The 27,275-nt window shown below is 32.8% G+C and overlaps 1 protein-coding gene across 2 annotated transcripts; it reads right to left on the bottom strand.

Annotated features, from left to right (window-relative positions):
* On the bottom strand, window positions 1-27,275 carry LOC143057376 (isatin hydrolase-like). 2 transcript variants are annotated; one of them, XM_076230681.1, is made up of 2 exons: window positions 27,023-27,275; window positions 1-1,026 (listed from the first exon to the last, which is right to left on the bottom strand). In XM_076230681.1, exons 1-2 carry the CDS (start codon window positions 27,253-27,255, stop codon window positions 327-329), a joined length of 933 nt encoding a protein of 310 aa, XP_076086796.1. In that variant the 5' UTR covers window positions 27,256-27,275; the 3' UTR covers window positions 1-326. The 2 variants fall into 2 exon arrangements, with proteins under 2 accessions (XP_076086796.1, XP_076086797.1); XM_076230682.1 differs by lacking the exon at window positions 27,023-27,275 and adding an exon at window positions 5,740-5,946.

The following is a 27,275-nucleotide window of genomic DNA, read 5'->3' as shown; positions in this document are numbered from 1 at the left end:
TAAAGCTAAAAATAAACATTTTTATATGCAATAAATCGAAAACAGTTTGACAAAATTGTCTGACATGTTTGCGGTAGATAAGACTCGCCATGCTTACCATTTCATCTTGCCAGTTTTTCGTTTATTGTTATAGTTTTCGAGATATTAGACAAAGATTCGGCTACAAGATCCATATATTACATTTTCCGCACGGTAGTCATGAAGGGTGGTCGATATGGTAGACATCATGTATACATCAAGACGGCTCAATCCATACAGCGGTTTCAGAGTAGAAGATTTTACGAACGACGAACGGAAGGACGCCGCGGCAAAGTGATGACAACAGCTTACCTGGTCCTATGATACAGGTGAGCTAACAATGGAATAAATATGCATAAAGCGGACAAAAACAATACAAAAATGGGTCCGTATGTATATCCAAAACTCGTATCCTTGATGGGAACAGTTGCAAATATTCTTGCTGGACCTCCGCTTCCATCGTAAATCTTGGTCACGGCTACAAAAATCATACTTCCAGATTCTGGTATAGCGTCCAAATTTGCAACATTTTCTGCACCCGAAATATTGGCTTTTCCTAAGCTGATGTGAACTGCAAATGTTTTAGTTTGTCCAAAGTCAGTTGACGGTGTGTCAACACCAACGACGTTCACTGAGCGTTCACTGATAAGCCACTCAATGGTGTCTTCATGCCAGGCGGGGAAGTGAAATGTACTTGAATCAGTGGGACTGTCTGTATTGAATACAAGGGATGCGTTCGGGTAGCGCTCGTGCCAGCCTGAATTCATAATGACAATGGCGTTTTCCGGAATCTGATCGTACATGCTTTCCCATTGTTTTAAATCATCAATCGATACCTGATAGTCGACATTCGTCGCAGCTTTATTCTTAACGTTAATTATAACTCCCGGACCGATCAATTTTTCTAGCGGAATGTTGTGTGTCCGGTTTCTGTTTTTGTAAAAATGTGAAGGTGAATCTAGATGTGTCCCAGCATGTTCCGCGGTACCAACATAGTTCATTTCTAACCTGTAAAAATAATGAATCCACTTTAAATTTTGTAGAAAAGCACTTGCTAGAACTTCTGAATGTCCCTAATTTATGAAGCCATTTCTGAATGTCCCTAATTTATGAAGCCATTTGTTCCTCGCATGCCCAGGTTAGAAAAAACCTTATGTAACTATTTTCTGATTACCACCACCCCCTCTTTTTTTCCAAAGGCCTATTGAGACACATCTGGCTTTATTCGAATTAGACTGATTGTTAATAATGAAAATAGTAAATAGATACGGCATGCGACTTTACGTTCTGTAAATGAAGGTATCAGCAGGTATGTATCACTGATCTGACGGATTTTAATGATATCATTTTTGCAAGCAACGTAGAACTAGAACACGAGGAACAGAATGTTATATAAAAATAAAAACTATAAGTAGTTTTTATACTTCCCGATCAAAATAATATCTTGTTGATATATATAATTCGTCTTAATAACAGCAGTTATTTAGAGCTGTTATTTAGACGAATTATATATACAGAATTTGTTTTAAGCCTTGTATCACCATCACTGGTGATCCGATGGAGTTGTCACTGGTTCAGACGTACTTATCTATAATACCAAAATAACGAGGTCCAATTTGTCAGCCGTCATCACGTAAAAACGACGAATCCAAGAATTCAACTTTATATATAACTAATATAGTACAAAGGTGTAGATTAAAAATCACACCACTCCAGGCCCTTTTGTTTTTCACGTAATTAATATTGCCAATAATTAAGAAGTTCCGGGTAGAGTCCGATACCGATACCAATAGTATATTCACCTGTTACCTATTACCTTATCTGTACGTTCCGCATCTGACAGTGAAAATGTTACATATTCAACGGCAGTATCTTAATCAATAAGACTTTCTTATATAACAATACGAATACTAAAAATCTATGACTAAAAATAAGGCGTAGGTACAGTTTTCAATTTGGTAGCGGGCATGACGTAAAACAGCGAATGAAAGAATTCAACTTTATTTATAACTAATATAGGACAATGCTGTTGATTAAAAAATACTCCATTCCAGGACCTTTTGTTTTCCAAATAATTAATATTACCAATAATTGATAAGTTCCAGTTCGACGGGTCCAAACAGAAAGATTTGAAAGCAGAGAAAACTGTGTATCTTATAATCGGCGTGACTTTATCAGATGACAATACTAATACTAAAATAAGGCTTGCGCATAGTTATATACTTTAATTCAGTCACAGACCCGCGATATCACGGGTGTGTTCTAGTATATAATTTATATATAAAATGAATAAATAGTCAACAATTAATCTTACAGGGCGATGGATCATGTAATGATACTGTACACTATAAAATATAATATATAATATATAAGTCAAAAAGGGTACAACATCGCCATATAATAACTATAAAATGAACAAATATTAGATATTTCGGATAACAGATATCCTTCTTCAATAATAGCACGATGTCAAATGAATCATGTCAATATATTCAAACTGAGACACAGTGACTATCAAAATCTTGAAAATTTATACAATTTAAGCGAACATCACAGACTCTGGTACAATTTTAAAAGTTGCGAACACGGCGCAGAGACTGCAAAGATATGCCAAAACAAAAACAGTTACTCGCGATGTGAACTGACACAACTCTAAATTTCCAAAGGTGGTGGCAGTTGAGATGTCACAACTACTGCATGGATAGCAGTCCTTAAATAAAAATAAAAAAATGCCTTAACCGATACAAGTTGGTATAATATTTCAAATTAAACAACAGTAGGGCAATTTCAACAGAAACTACATATTTAAGCCTCCCAAACGAATAGCAGTTTAATAATGTGGCAAAATAAGTAAAATTTTATTTATTAAGGTAAAATAATTGAACGTGGCTACGTACTTGTACATGCATCCCAAATGAATGGAGCCCTGTAATTTAAACTGGTATGCTTTTTTTAAAATTTAAACTGTAAATCCAGTGCGGAAGCCGGAGTTACTGGAAACAAGTGATAGTAGGAAAACAATTTTTGAAAAAAAGTGATGACAGGAAAATGAATGACTCAGTCTATGTTTTTTCATTTATTCCCTCTGGGGAAACTGTCCTTAACTTTCTTATCCAAAATCTTTCCCGAGCGACTCTGTTGACCTCCGACCAACCCTCGTTGTGGTCTATGATTGTGATGGTAGGGTTTTTGAGATCAGCTTGGGCGTGCCCTGGTGATCTCAAATGACGACTAAACGGGTAGGTCGGGCTTGCAAGTGTAGTCACTTCGATGAACATTCATGCGTTTGTTGAATTGCTGTCCTGTCTTGCCAACATACTGCATGCCACATCGACACTGAAGGAGGTATACAACATTCTGGGTTTTGCAAGTTACATTGCAAAATATAGTGTACACAAACCCAGTCGAGTGGCAAGTAAATATTTGAGTATTTAGAATTTTGTTGACAAGTCAGACATCGTCTGTTACCACATGACTTGCACCATCCTGCAGTTGAACAGCCTTTATTTGAGGAGACGTCAGCTCTTACAATTAAGTCTTTCAGACTTGCTGGTCTCCGAAAAGCTAAGACAGGAGGATTGGGAAAGATCTTGGATAATTTAGGGTGTTTGGCAATAATTTGCCAATTGGCACGGATCAAACGTGAAAGGTTAGTAAAGGCTGGATTGTATGTTAGAACAAACGGGACTATTTTGCTTATTTTGCCACATTATTAAACTGCTATTCGTTGGGGAGGCTTAAATATGTAGTTTCTGTTGAAATTGCCCTACTGCTGTCTAATTTGAAATATTATACCAACTTGTATCGGTCACTGAGGCATTTTTTTTATTTTTATTTAAGGACTGCTATCCACGCAGTAGTTGTAACATCTCAACTGCCACCACCTTTGGAAATTTAGAGTTGTGTCAGTTCACATTGCGAGTAACTGTTTTTGTTTTGGCATATCTTTGTAGTCTCTGCGCCGTGTTTGCAACTTTTAAAATTGTACCAGCTTCTGTGATGTTCGCTTAAATTGTATAAATTTTCAAGATTTTGATAGTCACTGTGTCTCAGTTTGAATATATTGACATGATTCATTTGACATCGTGCTATTATTGAAGAAGAATATCTGTTATCCGAAATATCTAATATTTGTTCATTTTATAGTTATTATATGGCGATGTTGTACCTTTATTGACTTGTTATATACTTGTGAAGCCCAGGTGGTTGTGTGGTCTAGCGGGACGGCTACAGTGCAGGCGATTTGGTGTCACGATATCTCAGTAGCATGGGTTCGAATCCCGGCGAGAAAATTTGCGAAAGCAAATTTACAGATCTTACATTGTTGGGTTGATGTTTAAACGAGTTGTATGTATATATATATACTGTAAATTCAGAAATTATTTCGTGCATTAATTATTGCGATTTATAGTCATTTGAGACCAAAATGCGATTTAATTTTTGCGATGCTGAGAAAAATCCTATTCACGGAATTCATATAACAAATTTCAAAATGCGAGTTTAAATTATTGCGAATTTACAGTATTGAAAAGTTATAAATTTCAGGACTAAATAATGATGTCGCTAATGGACGTTACACCTGATACTGGTATAGGATGTCTATCCAGCATGAGTACTCATATTGAAAATAAATATTTGGTGCATTTTCAGCCTAATTTTTTCTTACAATATATATATTACATTAATTTGTAAGATCCTCTACGATAGATAATTGAGCTAATCTAAAATTCCATCATCATGCCTTATATATCATGTACTGTGTAACGACGCTAGATTAAAACTGACGAGGAAAAGTAAAACCGGCCACCGAAAGCTTTATTTTGGAGGAGCTTAGGTGGTCGAGTGTAGCGCGTCGGGCACAGTGCAAGGCGATTTGGTGCTATGATATCTCAGTAGCATGAGTTCGAATCCCGGCCAGGGAAGAACAAAAAACTTGCGGAAGCAAATTTACAGATATAACATTGTTGGGCTGTTTAGACGAATTATATATATAAATAAGAAAAAAAAAATGTATCAAGCATAAATTAGGGAAAAAAACTTAGCGAAAACTTAATGGAAAGAAACATTCATGTCTACTTAATTTAAAACATCACACATCAGCGGTTTTTTATTGTACATTCGATTCGCTTCAATTGCATTGGTTCATATACGTGACATTGCATATAGTTACACATTTTAGTTCGAAAAGGTGAAATCTCATATTTTTAATCAGTAACCAGGGAATAGATCCAGGAGTTGAGGTTAGGGGCAGGCGTTAACCTAATGAATTTGCAGAGCGGAGCGAGTCGGAAATTATCAACGTTTTTAAGCAAAAACCAAATAAGGGGGAACGCACGCTCACTCTAGTACGTCCGCACCTAATCTATTCCTGAGTAACATCATTACCAGAAAGTTTCTATGGAGATTGGTGCATGATTACTATGTTAAATTAAAATAAAACAAAAAAGATTTGATAACAAAATTACACAATGACATGAAAAAATAAAATTATATGCAATACAAATAAAGGCTGTGTACAGGTTGCAGCAAATATACAATAACTTGTGTCTGGTAAAAACTGAAAAAAAATATAACTTTGCACAAGACAGGATAAGATTAAAATGAATATTCTGCAACACAAAATGCAGTTTACAAGATACCACATTAAATTATAAAATACTCTTCCCCATCAATTTTGAACACTCCTCAAGATAATAAAAGATTCTTTTTAAAAACACTTACCAATTCCCACCGGCAGTTTTCCCGCGGGCTAGGATTGTAAAGTTATATTCTGGATTTCCGGGCCAGTTTATTGTTGTATTGCTGTGATCGTGTGTAAGGTCCACTACTTTGAAATCCAATGGTATTCCTCCACATATGCGAAGGAGGACGCTGACAAACAAAATATAGGTAGGGTGTTGCATCTTTGTTTCACAAGCAATATGTGTATCGTCACCATTATAACGATCGAGTGAATCGGGCCTTAACCATTCTATATTTTAACTTTTTATACTTCACTTGATACTCATTGATGCAAGTAATTTTAGTTATATAAATGCAATTCTTCATTGAACAAATTATACAAAAGTACCAACTAAAATATTCAACACATATATGAAGTGACCCATAAATTTGAGTGAGAGACTTTGAATAGGTATGATTTTGCGAATAGAACATATAAATGCAATTCTTCATTGAACAAATTATACAAAAGTACCAACTAAAATATTCAACACATATATGAAGTGACCCATAAATTTGAGTGAGAGACTTTGAATAGGTATGATTTTGCGAATAGAACACTACTTTAGTTTTTAAACTGATTACAAAGCCTAACCAAATAGCTTGGACTAATATATTAATATATATATATGTTATTGTAATAGTCTTACTTTATTTATTCTATATTCTATATCTTTTTCTAACTATATTCGTTTTCCCTTTTTATCTCACCTGGCTATAAGCTTTCCTCATCACTTGACGTCCGTCGTCCATCGTCCGTCGTCGTTCGTCGTCGTCTTTAACTTTTACAAAAGACCTGTCATCTGAACCTACTGGGACAACTTACTTGGCCACAACCATCATTAGGGTATCTAGTTTTAAAAAAAGGTGTCAGATTAACCAACCTGCCAACCTACAGGGCTGATATGTCTAAAAATAGAACATAGGGTACATTGCAAGTTTTGTCTATTATATTGAAAACCGCTGTAGATAAAGAAAATTTGACGGGTGTCAGAAATGTTCAAAATGATGAGATCTTTATTGTCTATTTTATATCAAAACTGTCAGACAATTTCTTATAGGAGTCATTGTCTTTAAGTGACGAATTTAACGATTTTTGTTTAATGTGTGCCTTTCACCTTGAAAATTGTAGTAGATATAGAGAGAACTTTAAAGACCAAAAAATGATCAACAAAAGTAGATCTACAAATACGTAAACATCGTCGAATCGAAATCGTCAGACGATTCCTCAATCCTGAGATATTGCACTTTAATGACGATTTTTATCAATGTTTTGCGTTTTTGTCGAATATTTGAAAGAAAAAAAACGATAATAGATAGATAGAAACTTGAATAAGCAAAAACGATCAGCAGGACAGTCAAGAGCGTCAAATGAGTTTGATTGTTAAAATCGTCATTCGATCTCTTATTGGAGTTTTTGCCTTTTAATGACTATTTTTACCATTTTTGGCGTTTTTGTCTATCTGGGAAACTATAATAGATAGATAGAACTGAAACACGCAAAACAAGATCTACTAACAAGTCTACTGATCAAAATCGCCAGTTCACTCCCCGTTGGAGTTGTTGTTCTGTAATGACGATTTTTACACATTGTTAGTGTTCTGCCTTTTATTAGCTGCTTATAATCTTGAAAACTGTTATAGATAGATAGCCACATTAAATAGCTAAGCTAATCATAAAACTAAAAATCTTAAATCGTTTCAGTTATTAAAGTCTATACCTAACGTTTGTATTTTGGTTATGGATTTATACTAATAAATTTAAAAGGTAAAAGAACACTTTATACAGTATAAGTTAAGCGGGAATAAGCCTTGCCTGTATTGAATAAGCTGCGTATGATGAATTTTGCGGGATTTACCGTGATGCATTTCGTTTTTCGTCCACCATTACCGGCATATTACCGCTTAACTTATACTGTTTAACTATTACTGTATACAGTATCCTACTAGATTTTAAATTTATACGTATACATATAAATAATTACATTAGATGTATGTTTCATTATAATACGCTGTTCTGATTGGCTCCCTGCACATCACGTGTTATTCCTTAAGCAATTGCATCACTCAATAAAACTTATCATTCATGATAACACGAGGTCCCAAAATAATAATAATAATCTTTTATTCGTAAGCAATACAGCTCATAGAATATAAATATTACAAATATTCAATTACATCAGTGAAATATATTTACATTTAAACAATTAGTCAGATAATCATATAAGTAAGTATACCCATATAACAGTACAGCAAGTATGATAAAACATAACACATATTAAGCATTTATAATGATAAGACTAATTACGTGCCTTCTCGGCCAGAAATAAAAACTTTCCTAAATTGTTAAGTTCCTTTACATTATGAACAGATAGCAGTTGTATGAGGTTAAAATTCGAAGGTTTTCTCCAATAATATGGTTTGATAAATTTCTTTCGAAGTTCATTATACTTGTCACATACTAAAATAAAACGATAGTCATCTTCAATTACTTGTTTATCACACATATTACAAAGTCTCAGATGTCTCTCAATATTATAAAATCGACCAGTTTCTATATTCAAACAATGAGCAGATATGCGATATTTACAAATAAATGGCTTATAAATATAATTTACAGCATGATCTAAATAAAATTGTAACATGTTGGGGTCAAATACACATCTATACAACATACATTTTGGCGAGTCTTCAAAAACTGAGTTCATTTCACTATGAAAGCTACCCTTTACTCTATCTTTGAATTCACTTAAAAACAATCCACATTTTTTACACCCTGATATAACCATACATCCTGGAACCCATACATGTATAATATGTCTCTAATTCGACAGGCCCAGTTATATTTGTCGTTTGGTTTTTTATTACATCTCTCGAGCATTTCTTCATAACAACATTTAAGAATACAGTTATCAGTACATAATAACTTAAACCAATATTTTAACATTCGACAATATCTTTCTAAAAACATAGGGTATCGTCCCAACTCACAATAAACCATATAATTAACAGTAGATGCTTTCACCTTTAATGTACTTTTAAAAACTTCATTTGAACTTGTTCAATATCATCACATTTAGGATTTCCCCAAATTTCTCAACTATAATTCAAAATACTTGCTACATACGTGTCAAACAATGACAGCATAGTTTCAAAATTAAAACAGTCATCCTGCAATTTACTATACAGACTAAATAATGCTTTACGACCTTGGTTTGCTAATGATTTTTGAGTATATGTAAAACAATCATTATATCTAAATAAAATACCCGATATACAAATTCATCACACATGTATGTCTATTGAATTTTCATTTAAATACCATCTCTCATTTGCTTTAACTTGTCCTCTGTTTCTGAATACAACAATTTTTGTTTTTAAACAATTAATAAATAAATTGTACTTATTAGAATAGACATTTAAACAATTAATCATCTTTTGTAAATCTTCAATATTTTCGCTGAACAATACTGTGTCATCTGCATACATAAGTAAATACAAGTTCAACATTTTTAACTAATAAGACTGACATCCTTGACTAATAAGCTCTATTTCCATGTCATTTACGTACAATGAATATAAAAATGGGGATAATGATTCCCCCTGCATTAAACCAACATTACTATTAAAGAAATTTGAGAAGCTACCATCAAATTTTACACAACATTTAAGCTTTGAATACATAGATTTCAATACATTTAATAGTTTACCAGTTACACCTAATCTAATAAGTCGTAACCATAATTTCATTTGTGTGACACTGTCAAACGCCGTTTTATAGTCTACAAAACAACAATAGAATCTTTTACCAGATTTCAAAGATTTTGAAATTAAAGAATTGAGAGCGAAGATGGCGTCAGTAGTACCATAACCGGGTCGGAAGCCAAACTGGGCATCTGTTAGGCAGCAACCTTTTGATTTTCTGGGGGGGGGGGGGGGGGGGGGCTATGGTTTTTTTTTCTGTGCAAACTTTTTTTTTCGCCTTCGGCGAAGAACAATCTTTTTTTTTTAGCGACAAACCGAAAACAAGTTTTTTCTTTCAATTTTAGCATTACATATAGTGGCAGCTGAGGGTGAAACAAACAATTTTTTTTTCTCAGGGTCCAAAACAAATTATTTTTTTCATAAAAAACTGGAAACAAACTTTTTTTTCCAAAAAAAACCATAGCCCCCCCCCCAGAAAATCAAATGGTTGCTGCCTTAGTACATCATGATTTCTACTCCATTTAGTAAGTCGAGCGTTGACGAGAGTTGTAAACAGCTTTCCAATATGGGACACAAGAGATATTCCACGAAAGTTTCCAGGCTGATTAACGTCACCTTTTTTGAATACAGGGATAACTAGATATCATTGAGATGGGAGCTATCTCTGTGGGCCCCGCTGTGAATAATGTGCATTAAAAAATTGTATCTTTACCATAGGACATGGGTTTGTCAACTGAAATCAAAGTTTTTGACCTTGACCTTTGACCTAGGAAGTTGTAAATAAATTATGACACACCCTTTGGTGTTGGTTTATAAACATGTCAAGTATAAACTTTGAAATGATAACGGTTCTCAAGATATAGAGCGGACACGATCTTTACCATAGGACATGGGGTTGTCAACTGAAACCAAAGTTTTTGACCTTGACCTTTGACCTAGGAAGTTGCACATAAATTATGACACACCCTTTGGTGTTGGTTTATATACATGTTAAGTATAAACTTTGAAATGATAACGGTTCTCAAGATATAGAGCGGACACAATCTTTACCATAGGACATGGGGTTGTCAACTGAAACCAAAGTTTTTGACCTTGAACTTTGCCCTAGGCAGTCGTTCATAAATTATGACACACCCTCTGGTGTTGGTTCATATACATATCAAGTATAAACTTTAAAATCATAACGGTTCTCAAGATATAGAGCGGACACGATCTTCACCACAGGACACAGGGTTGTCAACTGAAACCAAAGTTTTTTTACCTTGACCTTTGACCTAGGAAGTTGTACATACATCATGACACGCCCTCTGGTATAGGTTAATAAACATGTAAAGTATAAAGTATGAAATCATAATGGTTCTCTAGATATGGAGCGGACACAAAGTGTTACGGACGGACGGACGGACGGACGGACGGACGGACGGACAGACTGATCACTATAGGGGACCCGCCTTTGGCGGGGCCCTAATAATACTTTTTACCCACAATTCAGGAAAATCAGCATTTGTAAGAATACAGTTAAATATTTTACACAACACAGGTTTAATGAAATATTTACTCATGATAATGTACTCGTTCATCATATTATCGTATCCTGTAGATTTGTCTCGTTTTAACTTTTTAATACCATCATCAAGTTCTTTTTCCGTAAATGGAGAATCAAGCTCATCGAACACAGTAACTGTATTTTCGTTTGGTAAATCTTGTGGGTGTATATCTGGGTTTGAAGTTAATTTCTTAAAATGTTCTTCAAACTGTTCTAAAGTTATATTAGGATGTACAACCTTTTTACGTTTCTTAAATTTCCTATAGAATTGTTTCGGATTAGTCCTTTTTAAAGATGCCATCATGTTACCTCTTTGATTCTTATATTGTCTTTTCAGTTTATTTTCAAGCCACTTATATTTCTGTTTTGCTAAATTAAGACTGAGACTATTTTCATTGGACCGATACTTATTAAAAGTTCCCAGTGCCTGTTGGTAAGCATTATATAAGTTTTTACATTCATCTGTAAACAAGGGTTTATCCGTTGTAGTTTTAAATTCAGTCAGGAGTCTACTTCGTCAAAATTATCTCCCCATAACGCCAGTTCATTTTCACAATCGTAGAAATGGAATCCAGTGTAGGGATGACGCGCTACCAATATTGCTCTTGGAAACCGATAAATTTATCCACATTGAACCATTACGATCCTTATATGTCAGTTGTATTTTAAAAGACAAATGTATTAACTAGCTAATGAGCATCAGTTAAAAATCTAGTCTGCATTGATTCAACTTAAAACTATTGTCTGATCGGTTGTCAGGTGGAATTTTCGAAAATTCATAAACATTTAAAAAAAAATTCTAATTAAATATTTCGTGGAAGGGCAGACTAGATTTTTTTAGTGTATGAAGACTATAAACCCTAGTAATCACACACAAAAAATTATAATTTTTCGAAGATATGCATTTTCATCATCCAACTTGAAAGACTGTCGTCAAGTACGTTCAGTAAAAAAATAGCTATTCGAACACACCTTCTCTGTTTTTGTGACTCATTAGATAGGTATTTCACTTGACCCATATATTTCATCTTTTAGTACTGTGATTTTTTTGTGTTATAAAGTCAACCTGTAGCTTTAATATATAAAAATGATAGAATCTGAAGCTAGACGATGTATGAATTATTCTTACTTTGTACGATATCAAGACAAAATACTCAACTCAAACACGCCCTAACATAAAAAGGTGCACTCGATTTTCTCTTTTCGATACAATTGTTGCCCATTTTTTTGGAATTTTTTCTTCAGTCACATAATGGAAGGGCAGACACAAAAAATACTGAACTAATAGATTGATATGTTTTCCGTCCGTGGTAATTTTTTCATAAAAATCGGAGGTTATGCATTTTCTTCATCCAACTTGAAAGATACCCATGTCGTCGACTTGATATCTAATTATTCTGCTTAACTATGTACTAAATAAATTGAAAACTTATGCAAATGGTGTTTTTAAAATAAAACACCTCGTAATTGAGAAGAAAATTGCAATTTTGTTTGTTTCTATTAACTTTTAAAAATTGTGTCATTATAGTAAACAATACAGTAAACATTTATCGCCTTCTCTAACAAAGAGCTTCGATTCTTTTGTTCTATTTCAACCTGGTTTCCGACTGAATTGTTTATAATCATCTGTACATACATCACAGTATTTTTTATGTCTAATTTCTGACTTTGTAAACTGTTCAAAAATATCAGACAAAAGTTTATTTAATTCATCCACGCATATATTTGTGTCACTATTTTCGTCTATATTGGTCAACATATCCTCAAACTGCTGGGCGTTAGACAACAAACTCTCTCTGACGTCATCTTCGCACTCGTTTCTCCGTTTAAGAGGGGGGCAAGGGGGGTCACAATAACAGCAAAACAGCAAATTGATTTGGCTTATAACAGATAACAAGGAATTAAAATGGACAAAAACAGATAACAGTAAATGAAATATTAAAATTAGTCGGGACCTTGACAAATCCAGTATTTCTTATTACGGGTATAATCCTTTGTAATGAATTCCATTTTCTATGAACATGTTTTTAAAAATTATGTATCTAGAATGTGTTTACTACTAAATATATTTTTATACGCTCGTTTACAGGACGTATTATGGAATACTGTTGTCCGTCTGTCGTCAATATGTCGAATATTGACTCCAACACTCTTTAACCAATTTGCATAAAACATTTGGAAATTGTTTATATCTATTGACGTGAGCTCCTCTTCGTATTTCATAAATTTCAGATTTTAAGTTTCTGCGAAAAATCCTTTCACAAATTTGCAAGGAGTTTTGGTGAATTGTTACTATCTATTGACATGAGCTCCCTTTCAATTTTTATAAATTTTAGATTTTACGTTTCCGAGTTAAGGGGTTTTGTTAATTAAAAAGGAGGGATTTTCCAGTTTTCGGACATTAACACAAAAACGTTTTCAGCAGTTTTCATGAAACTTTGCTGAATTGTTCATAGCTATTGTTGTAAGCGCCCTTTCTATTTTCATTCATTTTAGATTTGATGTTATTAAGTTAAGGGGTTTAATTCATTAAAAGTTGTGGTATTTTCCAGTTTTCGGTCAATAACTCAAAAATGCTTTCAGCAGTTCGCATGAAACTTTGGTGCATTGTTTATATATATTGACTGAAGCTCGCTTTAAATTTTTATAAATATCTGATATAACATAAAGAAGTTATCGAATATTTCAAAAAAGGCGACGGGCCGCGTATCATGCGCTCATGGCGTAGCTGTTTATTTATAATAGAATACTTTTTTTCAGCATTTATTTTTATACAGTTATAGAAACTCACACATGCTTGTAATTTAAATAGTGTGTAATAAAATTGAGAATGGAAATGAGCAATCTGTCAAAGAGACAAAAATGATATCTAGTAAAAATTCAAGGGCTGTTATGGTATTCAATTCACCAGAGAAATATAATACAAAATATATGTCTCTGAATTCACATAGTTCTTGTGTTTTTTGCTACTAAAAAATGACCTAAAAGAGTTTGACTATATATATTCGCATTCTGACTTTTTCTAAATGCCCATTTAATGAGGTGTGTGAATTTTTCTTAATAAGACTATGAGGCAAAGTGGTTATACTATATAGGGTAGAAAAATCAAAAGCACCAATTATAAAATGTAATTTATCAAGTACCTCGAACCAATTTTGACACTCCAAAAGTAATTTATTCCATTATTTTCAAAGGCTCAATTTGAACAATTTTTTTATCAGGCTATTGATTGGACCAAGTGTATTAGTAAGTAGAATATATAGTTTAGTAGGGGAGCAATGGCTTGAAGACGAAATAAATCTTTGTTTGTAATGAGCTATGTGCTGCTTTGGGACCCAGTACATTGTTGGAACTTTCATTGTACAATGTGTTTGGTTCTGCTTTGAAAAGAATCACCGAGCTGAGTCAATGTACCATATTATATAAAAGGTTAACTGGTTTTAAGGACCTAGTCCTTAATTGAGATTCTTGTCAGATATTCCTGGCCATATGTTTTCCTTTTTGTCATATAAATAATTGTTCTGATTTAATATGTTGGTACGGGAAACAAGGAACATTATCCTCATACAAAAAAAAATAAGATAATTCTAAATACATGTTCCAAAAATATGGAATTTATAATCATAAGATATACTGGATATCATACTGGAATTGTCCTGGACCTCACTTCTGTAATGGGTATATGTTAATGGAATCCTTCTCCGAATACGGGACCAACATATTACTAGTGGTAGACCCCAATGTCCAATGATCTTCAATTTCTACCGAATATTGGATGTCAAAAAAATGCTAACATTCCAATTTTCAAGAAACAGTTAACAGCAAATACATTATCACAATAACAGATAACAAAAAAACTAAAAGCCCAATAACAGCTAACAATAAATAAGACAATTAAAAACCAATTGTTCAAAGAACAATTGAAGGTCTTTCCACCAATAAGGATCTATTTTGATATGAAAATATTAAAATTCAGTTGAAAATGTCAGTTCCTATGGCTAAATGATCTATAAATATGAATTTCAAGCAAAGGTCAAAATCTAGAACGTCCAATTAACCTATGACCTTGACCTCAATTTCAAGGTCATAAACCAAGGATCCCAAATTAAAAGACCCTAGGTCTGTATTATGTATGGTTCATGAGTAATATCACTTTACGCATAATTCTAAATATAACAGGGGCAAAAATCCCATTTATTCTCTTCGCACCCTTCCAATCAAAATTTATAAGTTACGACATGTCGCAACTAACAATTTAGTAAAAATAATTTGTTGAAATCTTATAAGGTTAATGAAAAAGAGTGAAAATAAGCAAAAATCAAAATTTAGAATTTGACCTTGACCTTTGACCTTGACCTAATTTTCATTTTTTTGGACCAAGGATCTTAAATCAAAAGACCCTAAGCCTTTACTTTATAATGATAATGAGTTATATTACCATACAACTAATATAAGATATAAAAGGGGGAAAAGTTGCATCAAATGTTTCTGTACCCTTTTAACTAAAATTTACGTGTTATGCCATGTCGTAACACACATTTTGTGAAAATATTTTGTCGATATCTTATAGGATTTCTGAAAATAAGAGATAACAGCCAAAATCATATTTTTGAACATGACCTTGACCTTTGACCTTGACCTCATTTTCATTTTTTTGGACCAAGGACCTCAAATCAAAAGACCCTAGGCCTCTATCACTAATGGTTTTCCAGTAACAAATTTATTTCATTTATTTCATTACAAAAGGGGAAATAACTCTCATATGGAGTCTTCGTAAAGCTTCGGTGAAAATAAAACGTAACATCCTGAGGATATAACGAGCAATTTGGAAAAATAAATTTGTCGCTTTCTTTTACGGTTGCGGAGGAGATCTGATAACAAGAAAAACAGTGTTTGGGGAGATAACTCTTACAAAGAAAAGTGTTCGGTTAAACAGGGTCAGTTTCAAAAGCGTATAGACTGAATGATATCACATACAAAAAAACTAAGCGACATCTTTTGAAACATTTTTACACCGCAAGAAAATAATTAGGCGGAAGAAAAAAAAAATAATCAGAACAAATACAATAGGTCTTTCCACAAGAAAGGTGAAAAGACCTAATAACAGCTAACAGCAAATATATTTTCAGAATAACAGATTACAAAGAATTAAATTGCCCCATAACAGCATAACAGTTAAACCCCTTGCCCCCTCTATTTAAAAGTGTTATAAACATGATTACTACATGAGCATTGATCTTTGATCAAATTTACAGTGTTGTCCCTAAGGTAAAATTGAACAGACAATGGAGCGTGACATGAAAAACTGGTAAACATTCCTACGTTAAAACTCTTTACAATCTTAAACATATTCTCAGATAATAATAAATAGTCAATAACACTACAACCATTTTTATTATTAAAAGTTATTCATAAAGTCCACAGGTGAATTAAATAAACAAAATATAAAATTCGTGTTTTCATGTTCCTATAGCCAGTGTATGTAAAGTGCGGATCCTAAAATATCATTTTTACTGTATATGCCATAAATGTCTAATGTAGAATGATAAATAAACAGACGAACTTTTTTTAATTTTTGAAGAAAACGAAGAATATTAGTTAAAATGTATATGTTCAGAAATACATAATACTAATAAAACAAAGTAAGAGATGCGAGCGGGGTTTTATCGCGCATAAAGCCATCCAGCTGTGAAATATATACCAAAATAGGTGAATATTTAGGACATTTCACGAACAGATCGTCCAGGTGCTTTATAACTAACATGTAAGATGTTGTTGCAGTAAAAAATATTCATTTTAAGACAATTATTAAAGTTGTGTAACGTAAAATATGTTTTGTCATTCAGTTTCTTCATATTTAACTAAATTCCACTATGATGATTTCGTAATGCTAGTCATGTTTACTGTCGAATAATGATACTATTCTTTCATTTTCACTGTGGAGCGAATCATTAGTATTGCATATGCGGTGCATTTTCACTGTATACTTTTATTTTTTTTATCTATTACAGCTCATTTCTTTACGCATGTAGAGCAAGACTTTAGTTGATTTGCTTGCTTTTTTTTTTATTGTATAATCATTATGATAACACCCAATTTAATTCAAATATTAAAAATACAGGTTAAACTATGCCTATTCATATTGTTTAAAAATGTCAATCTTATTTACAAAGCTTGTATAAACAATTTTACAAACAAAGCAAGCAAACCAACCAAAGTTTTGCTTTACATGCAGTAGGAAATTATCTGTAAATCCTTAATTTAGCCGACTTGCTCAAATAATAGATAAAGTAAGAGAAAGATTTGATAAAATTTAACTTACGGAGGAAAGTTTGGTTTTAAAACACTCTAATAAATTCAATAGAAATAACATTTATTTCAAATGTATTCAATTTAGTTTCTTATAAAGCGTATAGGGATCTTTATCCTTATTTTTTTTTATTCATTTCACCACTAATTACGTACATCTTTGTTTTCCCGTTTAAAAGGTTTTACACTGGAGCCCTTTATAACTTGCTGTTCGGTGTGAGCCAAGACTCCATGTTGAAGACCGTGTTTTGACGTATAATGGTCTACTTTTATAAATTGTGACTCGGATGGAGAGTTGTCTCATTGTCACATACGACATCTATATATTGCTCAAAAACGAAACGAGACGGAATGAAAAGGGATAAAAAAATCCACGCTACTTTTTTAATATATTTATAATGGGCTTAATATGAGTCAAAATAGAGTAAAATAGTGGGTCGCATTTGGGTATAAGCGTCACGCCGGATTGCCGATTTTTTGCAAGCGTGACAGGTGAAAGTCAAATGATTGTGTAGTGAAAAACGGGAAATGAAGTCTAGCGGGACACGGATAATTACAAAAAATTAGAACTGCATAGTATAAGCGGGATACGGGAATCTGAAAATACGGGAATCTGCCAAAACAGTAAGCGGGATCCGGGATCAGAACCCCCCCAATGAGACCCCAGAATAAGATATTTTTGTATATTCATCCTATTGTTACAGTCATGCCTTCAATAACAAATGTATCCGATGCATGCATTTTTTTTATATTTTTGGTCCCTTTTTCAATTTTGTGGTGTCCAAATTTATAGACAAAAGTCCTTTAATATAGATATTTAGAATTCGTTGACATGCTGATTCTAACCTTGTATCTAGTTTGGGGATTTTTTGCCTAGTTGCTGAAATAGCCCACATAGAGTTCCAAAGGGTTCAAAATCAACAAAAGTGAATTGTAGCATGCATTTTGTGTACAATAACCCAAATGTGCATGGTTTTACCTCTGCGGTAGTATCCATTCGCGGATCTAGAATTTTTCATAAGTAGGGGCCCACTGACTGCCTAAGAGGGCCCGCTGCTGTCACGCTCCAGTGATTCCCTATATAAGTTAAAATCAAGGAGAAAAGTAATCTGAAGAATACAATATGACATTTTGAGAATCGCTTTTGTTACAAGTTTGAAAAGCTATATATTTGATGAAGAATGAATGAGGAGTTTGTATTTCAATTTGAAAATACATGCATCATAAATCCTAAAGTTATCAACTAAGTTTTTTTTTCATTTGTTGCAAGTGCATTTATCACATAATTCTACAATAAAAATTCCTCGCATCTTTGAAAATTCTACATTAATAATGACTGCACTAACAGTGATAATTCATCGCATCTATAGTTAAAATGGATCGCTTTCAATAATCGATATGCTATATTATGATGCTTTTATAACACTTATTTGAAGTTTAATGCTATGTTTGTATATTATAAAGACATATCACAATGAAAATATGTTAAAACTTAACTTAAAATCCTTTAACTTGATATTTTCAAAACGTAAACAAATACAGTTTTCCCATGATCCTTTATTCTACAATAGACATACCCGCATATAACAGTAAAAATGAACTAGCTGGATTCGCACTTTATATACACTGATAGCTAAAAAATGTTTTTACATTCATCTGTAAACAAGGGTTTATCCGTTGTAGTTTTAAATTCAGTCAGGAGTCTACTTCGTCAAAATTATATCCCCATAACGCCAGTTCATTTTCCAGTGTATGTAAAGTGCGGATCCTAAAATATCATTTTTACTGTATATGCCATAAATGTCTAATGTAGAATGATAAATAAACAGACGAACTTTTTTTAATTTTTGAAGAAAATGAAGAAAAATAGTTAAAATGTATATGTTCAGAAATACATAATACTAATAAAACAAAGTAAGAGATGCGAGCGGGATTTATCGCGCCTAAAGCCATCCAACTGTGAAATATGTATTAGATAAAATACAAAGGTAACAAAGAAACAGGCCGGTAACAACCGTTGCCGGATAGTTTTTCTGCACGAGTAGTCAGGTCAAGGTCCGAGGCGATAGCCGAGGACCTTGACCTGACTACAAGTGCAGAAAAACTATTCGGCTGGTTGTAACCGGCCTGTTTCTTTTGTTACTTTTGTTTTTTATCTGACTTGTACGACGTTTCAAGAAAGTAATAATACTTTTAGCAAGACTAAACATTTGAGAAACGTAGACAGCCATAAAGCAGTAGATGTAAGTTATAGCATAAACACATTTGTTTTTCATTTCCTTTCAACCGAGATTTTTTTTCATTAAAAAACCCAGGAATTTAATAATTTGATAAAAAAAAGAACCATTTCAAGTAAAAGATAAATGTTTTACACATTTAAGACTTTTTAAAATGCAACTTCGTAAAAAATTAATTTATTAAAGAAATATTTTAGTGGTAAGTAAAATAACGTTTGATTTTTATGAATAAAACGGAAAGCGGGGAAAAGAGGGGGGGGGGCTAATTCATTTTAAAATAAACAGGCTGTGATTTTTATTTTTGATGAAAAAATGCAGGATGTGCCATTCCATCCCCCCATTCCCCCTTAAAAAAAATCGTATAAATCGCGCGTTTGTTGCCAAATACATGAATTTAATATGCAGTGGTGGGAGTCCAGGGGGTTGGTACAACCCTTTTTTGACGATCAATGCATTTAAATGGGGACATAAAGTTGCCCCCCCCCCCCTGTTTTGTCCTTGATTTAGACCTGGAACACCACTGATATAAATTCGATAAAAGTGAATTAAAATGAAAAAAAGGGATTTTGTCTATATTTGGCCATATACTTTGATTTTTTTATAAATTCATGCTCGTCTCTAGATCTGCAAGTGTTGATCGGGATTAAACACGTGTTACTATATGATCCAATCGCAGCTTACCGCCCAAAATTGATGACATAAGTTGAATGATTTTCTTCTAGATTTGCTGCTTATTTGGACGTGTATTACATGAACACTTTTTGTTTATAGGATCAATCGTGCATTGGTGAGTTGATAGGGATTTTATCTTTTGATATTAGATTTGATTTTTATTTACTTATTTCCTGTCTTATTTTTATTGAAATATACACGTCAGTATCATCCTTTCTTTACTTTAAGCATTGTCCAAAATACTATTCATGTCCATATATTGAAGAAAACATTTATTGACCGAATATTTTGCTTCATAAAGGGGGAAGTATGTTCTTTTTTTAGTATATTAACTATTTACTTTTCAACGCCATCACCCAAATGTTTTTGTTTAAATTAGCACCAGGGGCGGATCAAGCCTTTTTAAAAGGGGGTCCAAGCCAGGACAAAGCGGGAGGGGTCCCAACCCAGGATAAAAGGGGGTTCCAACTATATGTCCCCATTCAAATGCATTGATCGGCCAAAAAAAGGGGGTACCCCCCCCCCCCCCCCCCCGGACCCGCCAATGAGCACTATTAACGGTATTCGGAAAATCAAGAATCATGCAAAACATTAATTTGTCATCTGCTTGACCATAATAATTTTTTTCTCATAAAATTTGGGATCAAAATATCTATTTTAGGAGAAAACCATAACCCCCCCCCCCCCCACTATTGAAGTTTAATGTCTAATCCCTAAGTGTACTGATATGAATAGTATTTAACTGGAAATGTTTGAAAAAAAGATATTGATGCTAACGTAAATATTTTGTTCAATAAAAAGACAGGAAATAAGTCGGTGAACCAAAAAGTTCAAATCTAATTAAAAGTTAAAGTCCCCATGAACTCACTGATCATGCACGAGTGATTCTATTCATAAAAAGTGTCCGTGTAACAACTAAAAAGAGTCCGTGTATCGTCTAAAAAGAGTCCGTGTAACACACGTTAATGTACTGTTTTTCTATAGCTCTGCGGGGGGCAAAGTCGTACAATTAAAAAAGTAAAGGTAGAAATATAGTTACATTATCAGTAATGGAGAAATCTGAGTACAATGATATTTTTAACTATTTAAATACAAAAGAAAATCGCATTGGAGCAAGTGACAATTAATGTTTCAGGGTTACATTGATTTCATAATGTGTTTATTTCATTTGATGGAAAATGGTTTATTTTGGTGTCTGTGTTCATTTAATTTACTAAATTTTGAACTTAATTTATATGTACAATTATTAAAAGTGCAGTTTAATTTGTAATGTAGTTGTTGATAATGTGACAAAATCAGATGAATCATAACACAACAATATATAGGAACAGAAACAACTTTAAAAGGTGGATCGTCTTTACTTGTGAAATATTTTCTGTCTTATTAAATTTTAATTAAAGTCATCCTTTTATATTGTAAAAAAATTAAGAATAAAGGAAAAAAAATTCACCATGAAATTGATTCCGGAATATAATATCTATGAAATGAAAATTGCTCATAATTACCTCCCTTTGATTGATAAATTATGCGAATACGTTCTACCTTGGTGACACATTTATCATTATGGTCAGGTATATATAGATTGGAGTACCTTACATAGTGGTCAATGAGATTGTATTTCACAAGCTTCTGTGAAATATGGAATGGAAAAGATATACTGGTAAATACTTTCCATATAAGATGGATACAATTTCACTCCTCTGGAAAAAATCTACCCGTGAAATACCATGTCTGGAAAATATTATGTGACAAACTTGCCGCCGGAAAAAATATCACAGAGGAAGAAATAACCGTTACACGTGCACATGACTTTAAATCTCGTGCGCAAGACATTTAAAATCTGGTGCGCACAATTTTCAAAAACTTGTACGCATCACTTTCAAACTGGTGCGCACGACTTTCAAACTGGAACCCACGACTTTTCAAACTTTTGCGCACGACTATCAAACTTTTGCGCACGACTTTCAAAGACGTGCGCACCAGTTCATGAAAGTCATGCGCACCATTTTGAAAGTCGTGTGCACGAGTTTCAAAATCATCTGTACGAGTTTCAAAGTTGTGTGCACGATTTTTCAAACTGGTGTACATCAGATTAAAACTCTGACAAACAAAAATATTAGTATTTACATAGCACTTAAAGGGTCCCGTAATAATGCTTTACTATACTGACTGTTATCAACTATTTTTTTTTATTTGGTTGGCGTCTATGTTTGGTTTAATTGTAAGTGTGTTTGAACGTTAAATTCAGTTGTGTTGTATGTCTGTGATGTATGTTTACAGTTTTGGCGCTGGATTTAAGATATGGCCACGTTAACCAATTATGTCTGTTTGGTTGCTCATCCAATTGGCAATATTACGGAACATTATACAACTTTCATACAAGTGGGCGCTTTTAGCTAGCTAGAAAAAAAACCCAGATTAAGCCTACCATTTTCTATGGAAAATGCCTGTGCCAAGTCAGGAATATGACAGTTGATTTCCTGCGTTTTTTTTAAGCAATGTTGATTTTTTCACATTTTTACAAAAATCAACAAGGATCTTCGTTTTATAGATATGACTTTGCATAAAAATTAGTTGAAATCAGATGAGACAGTCTTAACTCTCCAAACGACATTAATCGTACGCAGGACGCACATACGGACTTAAATTGTTATAAGAAAACTAGTCGGTGTGGTATTATCAAATAATCAGATACAATGGCATTAAAACATCATTGCCCTATTCACACACAAAAGTGAAGCTGAATAAGTCATGCAAATCCAATCTTTTGTTATATCAATTGCTAATATAAATTATCATTTGTTTATACTAAAGAAAGATTTGACCGTTTTCGTGGAGTTTTTGCAATAACAAATAAGCGCCAACAGATCTTTCACGGATCCTTTTCACGATCAACCAAATCACGATCTTTCACGATCCGAAATCTCAAATTTTTACGAATATTACCATTTTGCAAAGTTTTTGATTAATCTAAATAAAATTAATTTAAAGGGGTATTAGAAAAATAAAATATTTTTTTTTTGTTCAATCATTAATGAAAGGGATAAAGTGAAATAATAATTCGCTTTTAGCAGCCAATTTGGTTTAATTTTGTCAACATAAGCTAAGAAATATCGCTGATGAATTATGAATTATTCACTTGCAAGTGAATCCGTATTCATGTGACGTTCAATTTAGCCTCTTAACTGGAGATTGGTTACGCATGTATTTGGCGTGTTCAGCCATTAAAAGGAAAAGAATGTCAACATTGAAAGTGAAACAAGGATGAACCATTTGGTTTACTAATTCGATCCACATAAAAATGTATACTTATACAGGTAAAAAGGATGATAAATATACTTTTCAAGCTGCAATATGAAATCAAACAGTCTTTTTTTTTAGACCTAAAAAATCCCAATTGCACGTGTTCGCTAATTGTTAATATTTATATTTATGTTTATATCGGATTATATGACCGTCGGTATTCTTCGGATGTCATCTCAATGGTTGATTAAATGACGTGTAGACAAAAATACACACGAAATGTTGACACATATTATCGCGAGTCCATGCATCGTTAATTGTTTATTTTAGACTTCGTAATTTGGATATGCGTTTTAGTATGTTATAAATCAAATGTGAGAATTTGAGTCAAATCGGTGAACATGAATTTGACAGCTAATGCCCCTTTAAAAACTATTTTAAACAATAATATTGAACGATATTTTTATGAAAAAAGTAGGTTATGCATTAAAAATTTGAAAAAAAATCATGTTTGTTTACATTTTTATTACTTTGAAATTTCGAAGAGCAATCTGCCTTTTATAGTTTTGTAAAAACGGTGTACTTTTAAGCCTTGATTTTTCTTGGATACTAATAATAATTTTGAACCATTATGACAAACAAATATATTTTGCCAATATTTGTCATTATAATTTGATTAAATTAGATTATTTACTGACGTTGCGTGTGAGATCCATAAGATTTCCTTCACGATCCTATACCAGATCCTTCACGCTCCAATGAATCGCAATACTTGACCACCGTTGCTTATTCTTTCAAAATCATTTTCTTCGATATACCGAATGACAGCCGCGAATTATCTCTGGCTTCGCATTCAAAACTTGTCGAAAATGTATCCAATAATTATTAAAAAATAGATTAAAGGAGTTCGCTTCTCGGTTTCAAAGTAATAAACTTTTCAAAACACTAGTTTATATTGGCGGGAAAATAGTCTCTCTTGACTTTTCATAGCTTTATCATTGACAAGTTTAAGTTCTCAAAAACTATTAAAAAATAATTAAAATTTTATAAGACTTTTACAGATGGCTTATCATTACACATGTAAAAGATTTACAAAAAGAAAAATGAGGGTCACCGGGCAAATTTTTTCAAGGAATTCAAATGGATAAAACCAGAGGATTCCGAAAATCTGATACAAAATCCAAAACATGACAAGCCAGCTTCCTCAATGAAAACTTATCTATAAATACGATATTTACAGAATAACATGTGAAACGAAGTTCGCGTGTAATTATGCGTTTTTATCTGAAAACTGTACATCACTGCACTTCGGACACGTTTGTTGCGCTCGCTCGTCGTTAGTTATTGCAATTTGCAGCTCATATTTCACGATATACCTATATGCTGAAGAAGATCTAATAATTTATGAATACAGCTCAGTCAGGATTTTAATTCATTAAAATTATCTCCCAATTACACCAGCTAATTTGTACAATCGTATAAGGATGACGCGCTGCCAATTTAGCTCTTCTTAAAAAATGTATAACTTCAAAAAAACTTAATTTTTTGTGTGTTCCTGTAGCCTAAATATATAAAAATAATAAAATCTGTAGCGAGAAGATGTATCAAATATTTTTGCTTTATACCTTTTCCAGACAGAATAATCAACTCAAACACGCTCAAACATAAAAAGGTGCACTCGACATTTTCTTTTCGATGACATTATTTCCCATTGCCATATTTCCCAAAAAACTGTCGATTGGGACAGAGATGCAAATTAATGCTTTAATAAGAACAATCTTTTCAGAAGAATTTATGCTTACGCACATAAAAGATCCCATACCCAACTTTATCAGAGGACTGATAACTCTTTCGATATATAAATATAGGAGGGTATACAATGTTGTTGAAATCAGAGCAATTGTATTATATGTCTCTGTTGAAATATATTCAATAACAATTTTGTTTAACACAAGTTAAACTTTCAATATCGATTTATTGTAAGACTTTCCTTGATTAAATTAAATTTTTTATGCAGAATCTCTGATGTTTCTGTTATTTTCTTTGGTGATATTTCGATATGATTGATTTCAAAATTTCTTGATAAAAAAAATATTATTTCAAAGTGTGACACGGGAACATTTATTTCGACAGATATCCAGGATATACTGTTCCCAGAAAATAGTTAACTTAAAAAAAGGGATTTTTCTGGATTTTTCAAATTGGCGGATGATGTATATGGAAATGATGAAAGACGGAATTTGCTCTAAAATTAAACTGTTTTAAGTAGAATATTTTGCAAGATATATGTTTTTATATTCTAAATCGATTTGCAAAGTGTTACTTTTATTTACCGAATTAATGAATCTGAAGTACAAGTAGACGAATGTAGGACAGAAAGTCACAGGACAAAAAGTCACGGACAAAAAGTCACAGGACAAAAAGTCACGGACAAAAAGTCACAGGACAAAAAGTCACAGGACAAAAAGTCATTTTTTCTGATTATTTTCTTTGAATAAAAAACGCTTATTTTTACAAAAATAATTTTGTATTTTTCTTGAACTATTGTATAAATACCAACTTTGTAAACAAAATTTATCAAAAAAATATCAAAGCTGATTAAATAATTGTTAAAAAAACAAAATGTCAAAGTGGCTGGGCACTTAAATGGCTTCATGGTGCCAAGAAATCTTTCTTTTGCACGATTAAAACTAAATAAATCTTTATTTTTCGAGTATAATGACACATTTCCTAAACTTTAATATGAATATATGTATTAAAAAGTAAATATTTCAAGATATTTCTCTTACATATTCAAACAATTGTCAACATATTATTTGTGACTTTTTGTCCTGTGACTTTTTGTCCTACCAAATTTGTGACTTTATGTACTGTGACTTTTTGTCCTGTGACTTTCCGTCCGTTTACCCAAGTAGACATGGGGTCACTAGATTTTAACATTAAGTCAACGGAGAAATAACGAGAAAACTGAGTACGAGTAATCAAAAATTAAACTGTCAGAACCAACATTATAAAATAGAATTATGTTCGAATACCAAGAATTGATTTGTAAAAGTTGAAAAACGGGTCAAGTTTTTGAGAAAATTGAACTTTATTGAAGCACCTATGCATTTTAATGGGACAAAATAATTCAAAATGGCCGCTCATCATACGTCGCTAAAGTCACGTGATGTCTTACTTAGTAGGATATGACTTGCATTTGCACCTACCACAATCGACTGTTTTATGAAAATGTGTCTATAATTTAAAGTTTACAAATATCTCGAATCTCCATACTATAATTTAAGTACAAACACGTATATAAGATGAATAAAATCCTAAATTATGCACCTTTATTAAACTTTTAAAGTCCATAGAAACAGATGTAAACTATTTAAATATACCAATTTGGCTTTTTTACCTTCTCCAACAAAGAGTTCCATTTCTTTTGTTTAATTTCAACTGGGTATCCCCTTGAGATAACATGTGCACATCCTCTCACCTTTCTAACTCCCGAAAATTTCCGTCCATGCATGTTACATTCAATACTAACGCCCGAAGTTAAAGTTAAAATGTATTTTGATTTCACTTACCAAAAGCCGCCGGTCGTATTCCCACGAGCTAGGATTGTAAAGTTATATTCTGGAGTTCCGGGCCAGTATATTGTTGTATTGCTGTGATCGTGAGTCAGGTCCACTACTTTGAAATCCAATGGTATTCCTCCACATATGCGAAGGAAGACGCTGACAAACAAAACATGGGTATGGTGTTGCATCTTTGTTTCACAAGCAATATTTGTATCTTCACCATTAACGATCGAGTGCATCAGGCCTTAACCATTCTATA

This window comes from Mytilus galloprovincialis, chromosome 13, assembly GCF_965363235.1.
Source record: "Mytilus galloprovincialis chromosome 13, xbMytGall1.hap1.1, whole genome shotgun sequence".
NCBI lineage: Eukaryota > Metazoa > Mollusca > Bivalvia > Mytilida > Mytilidae > Mytilus > Mytilus galloprovincialis.
This window is presented reverse-complemented; position numbering and strand designations above follow the sequence as displayed.

Coding starts and splice junctions, on each gene's coding strand:
- LOC143057376 (XM_076230681.1), bottom strand. CDS start 27,255: ATGCACTCGATCGTTAATGGTGAAGATACAAATATTGCTTGTGAAACA. Junction 1,027..27,022: donor AATACGACCGGCGGCTTTTG/GTAAGTGAAATC, acceptor TTATTTTTACAG/GTTAGAAATGAACTATGTTG.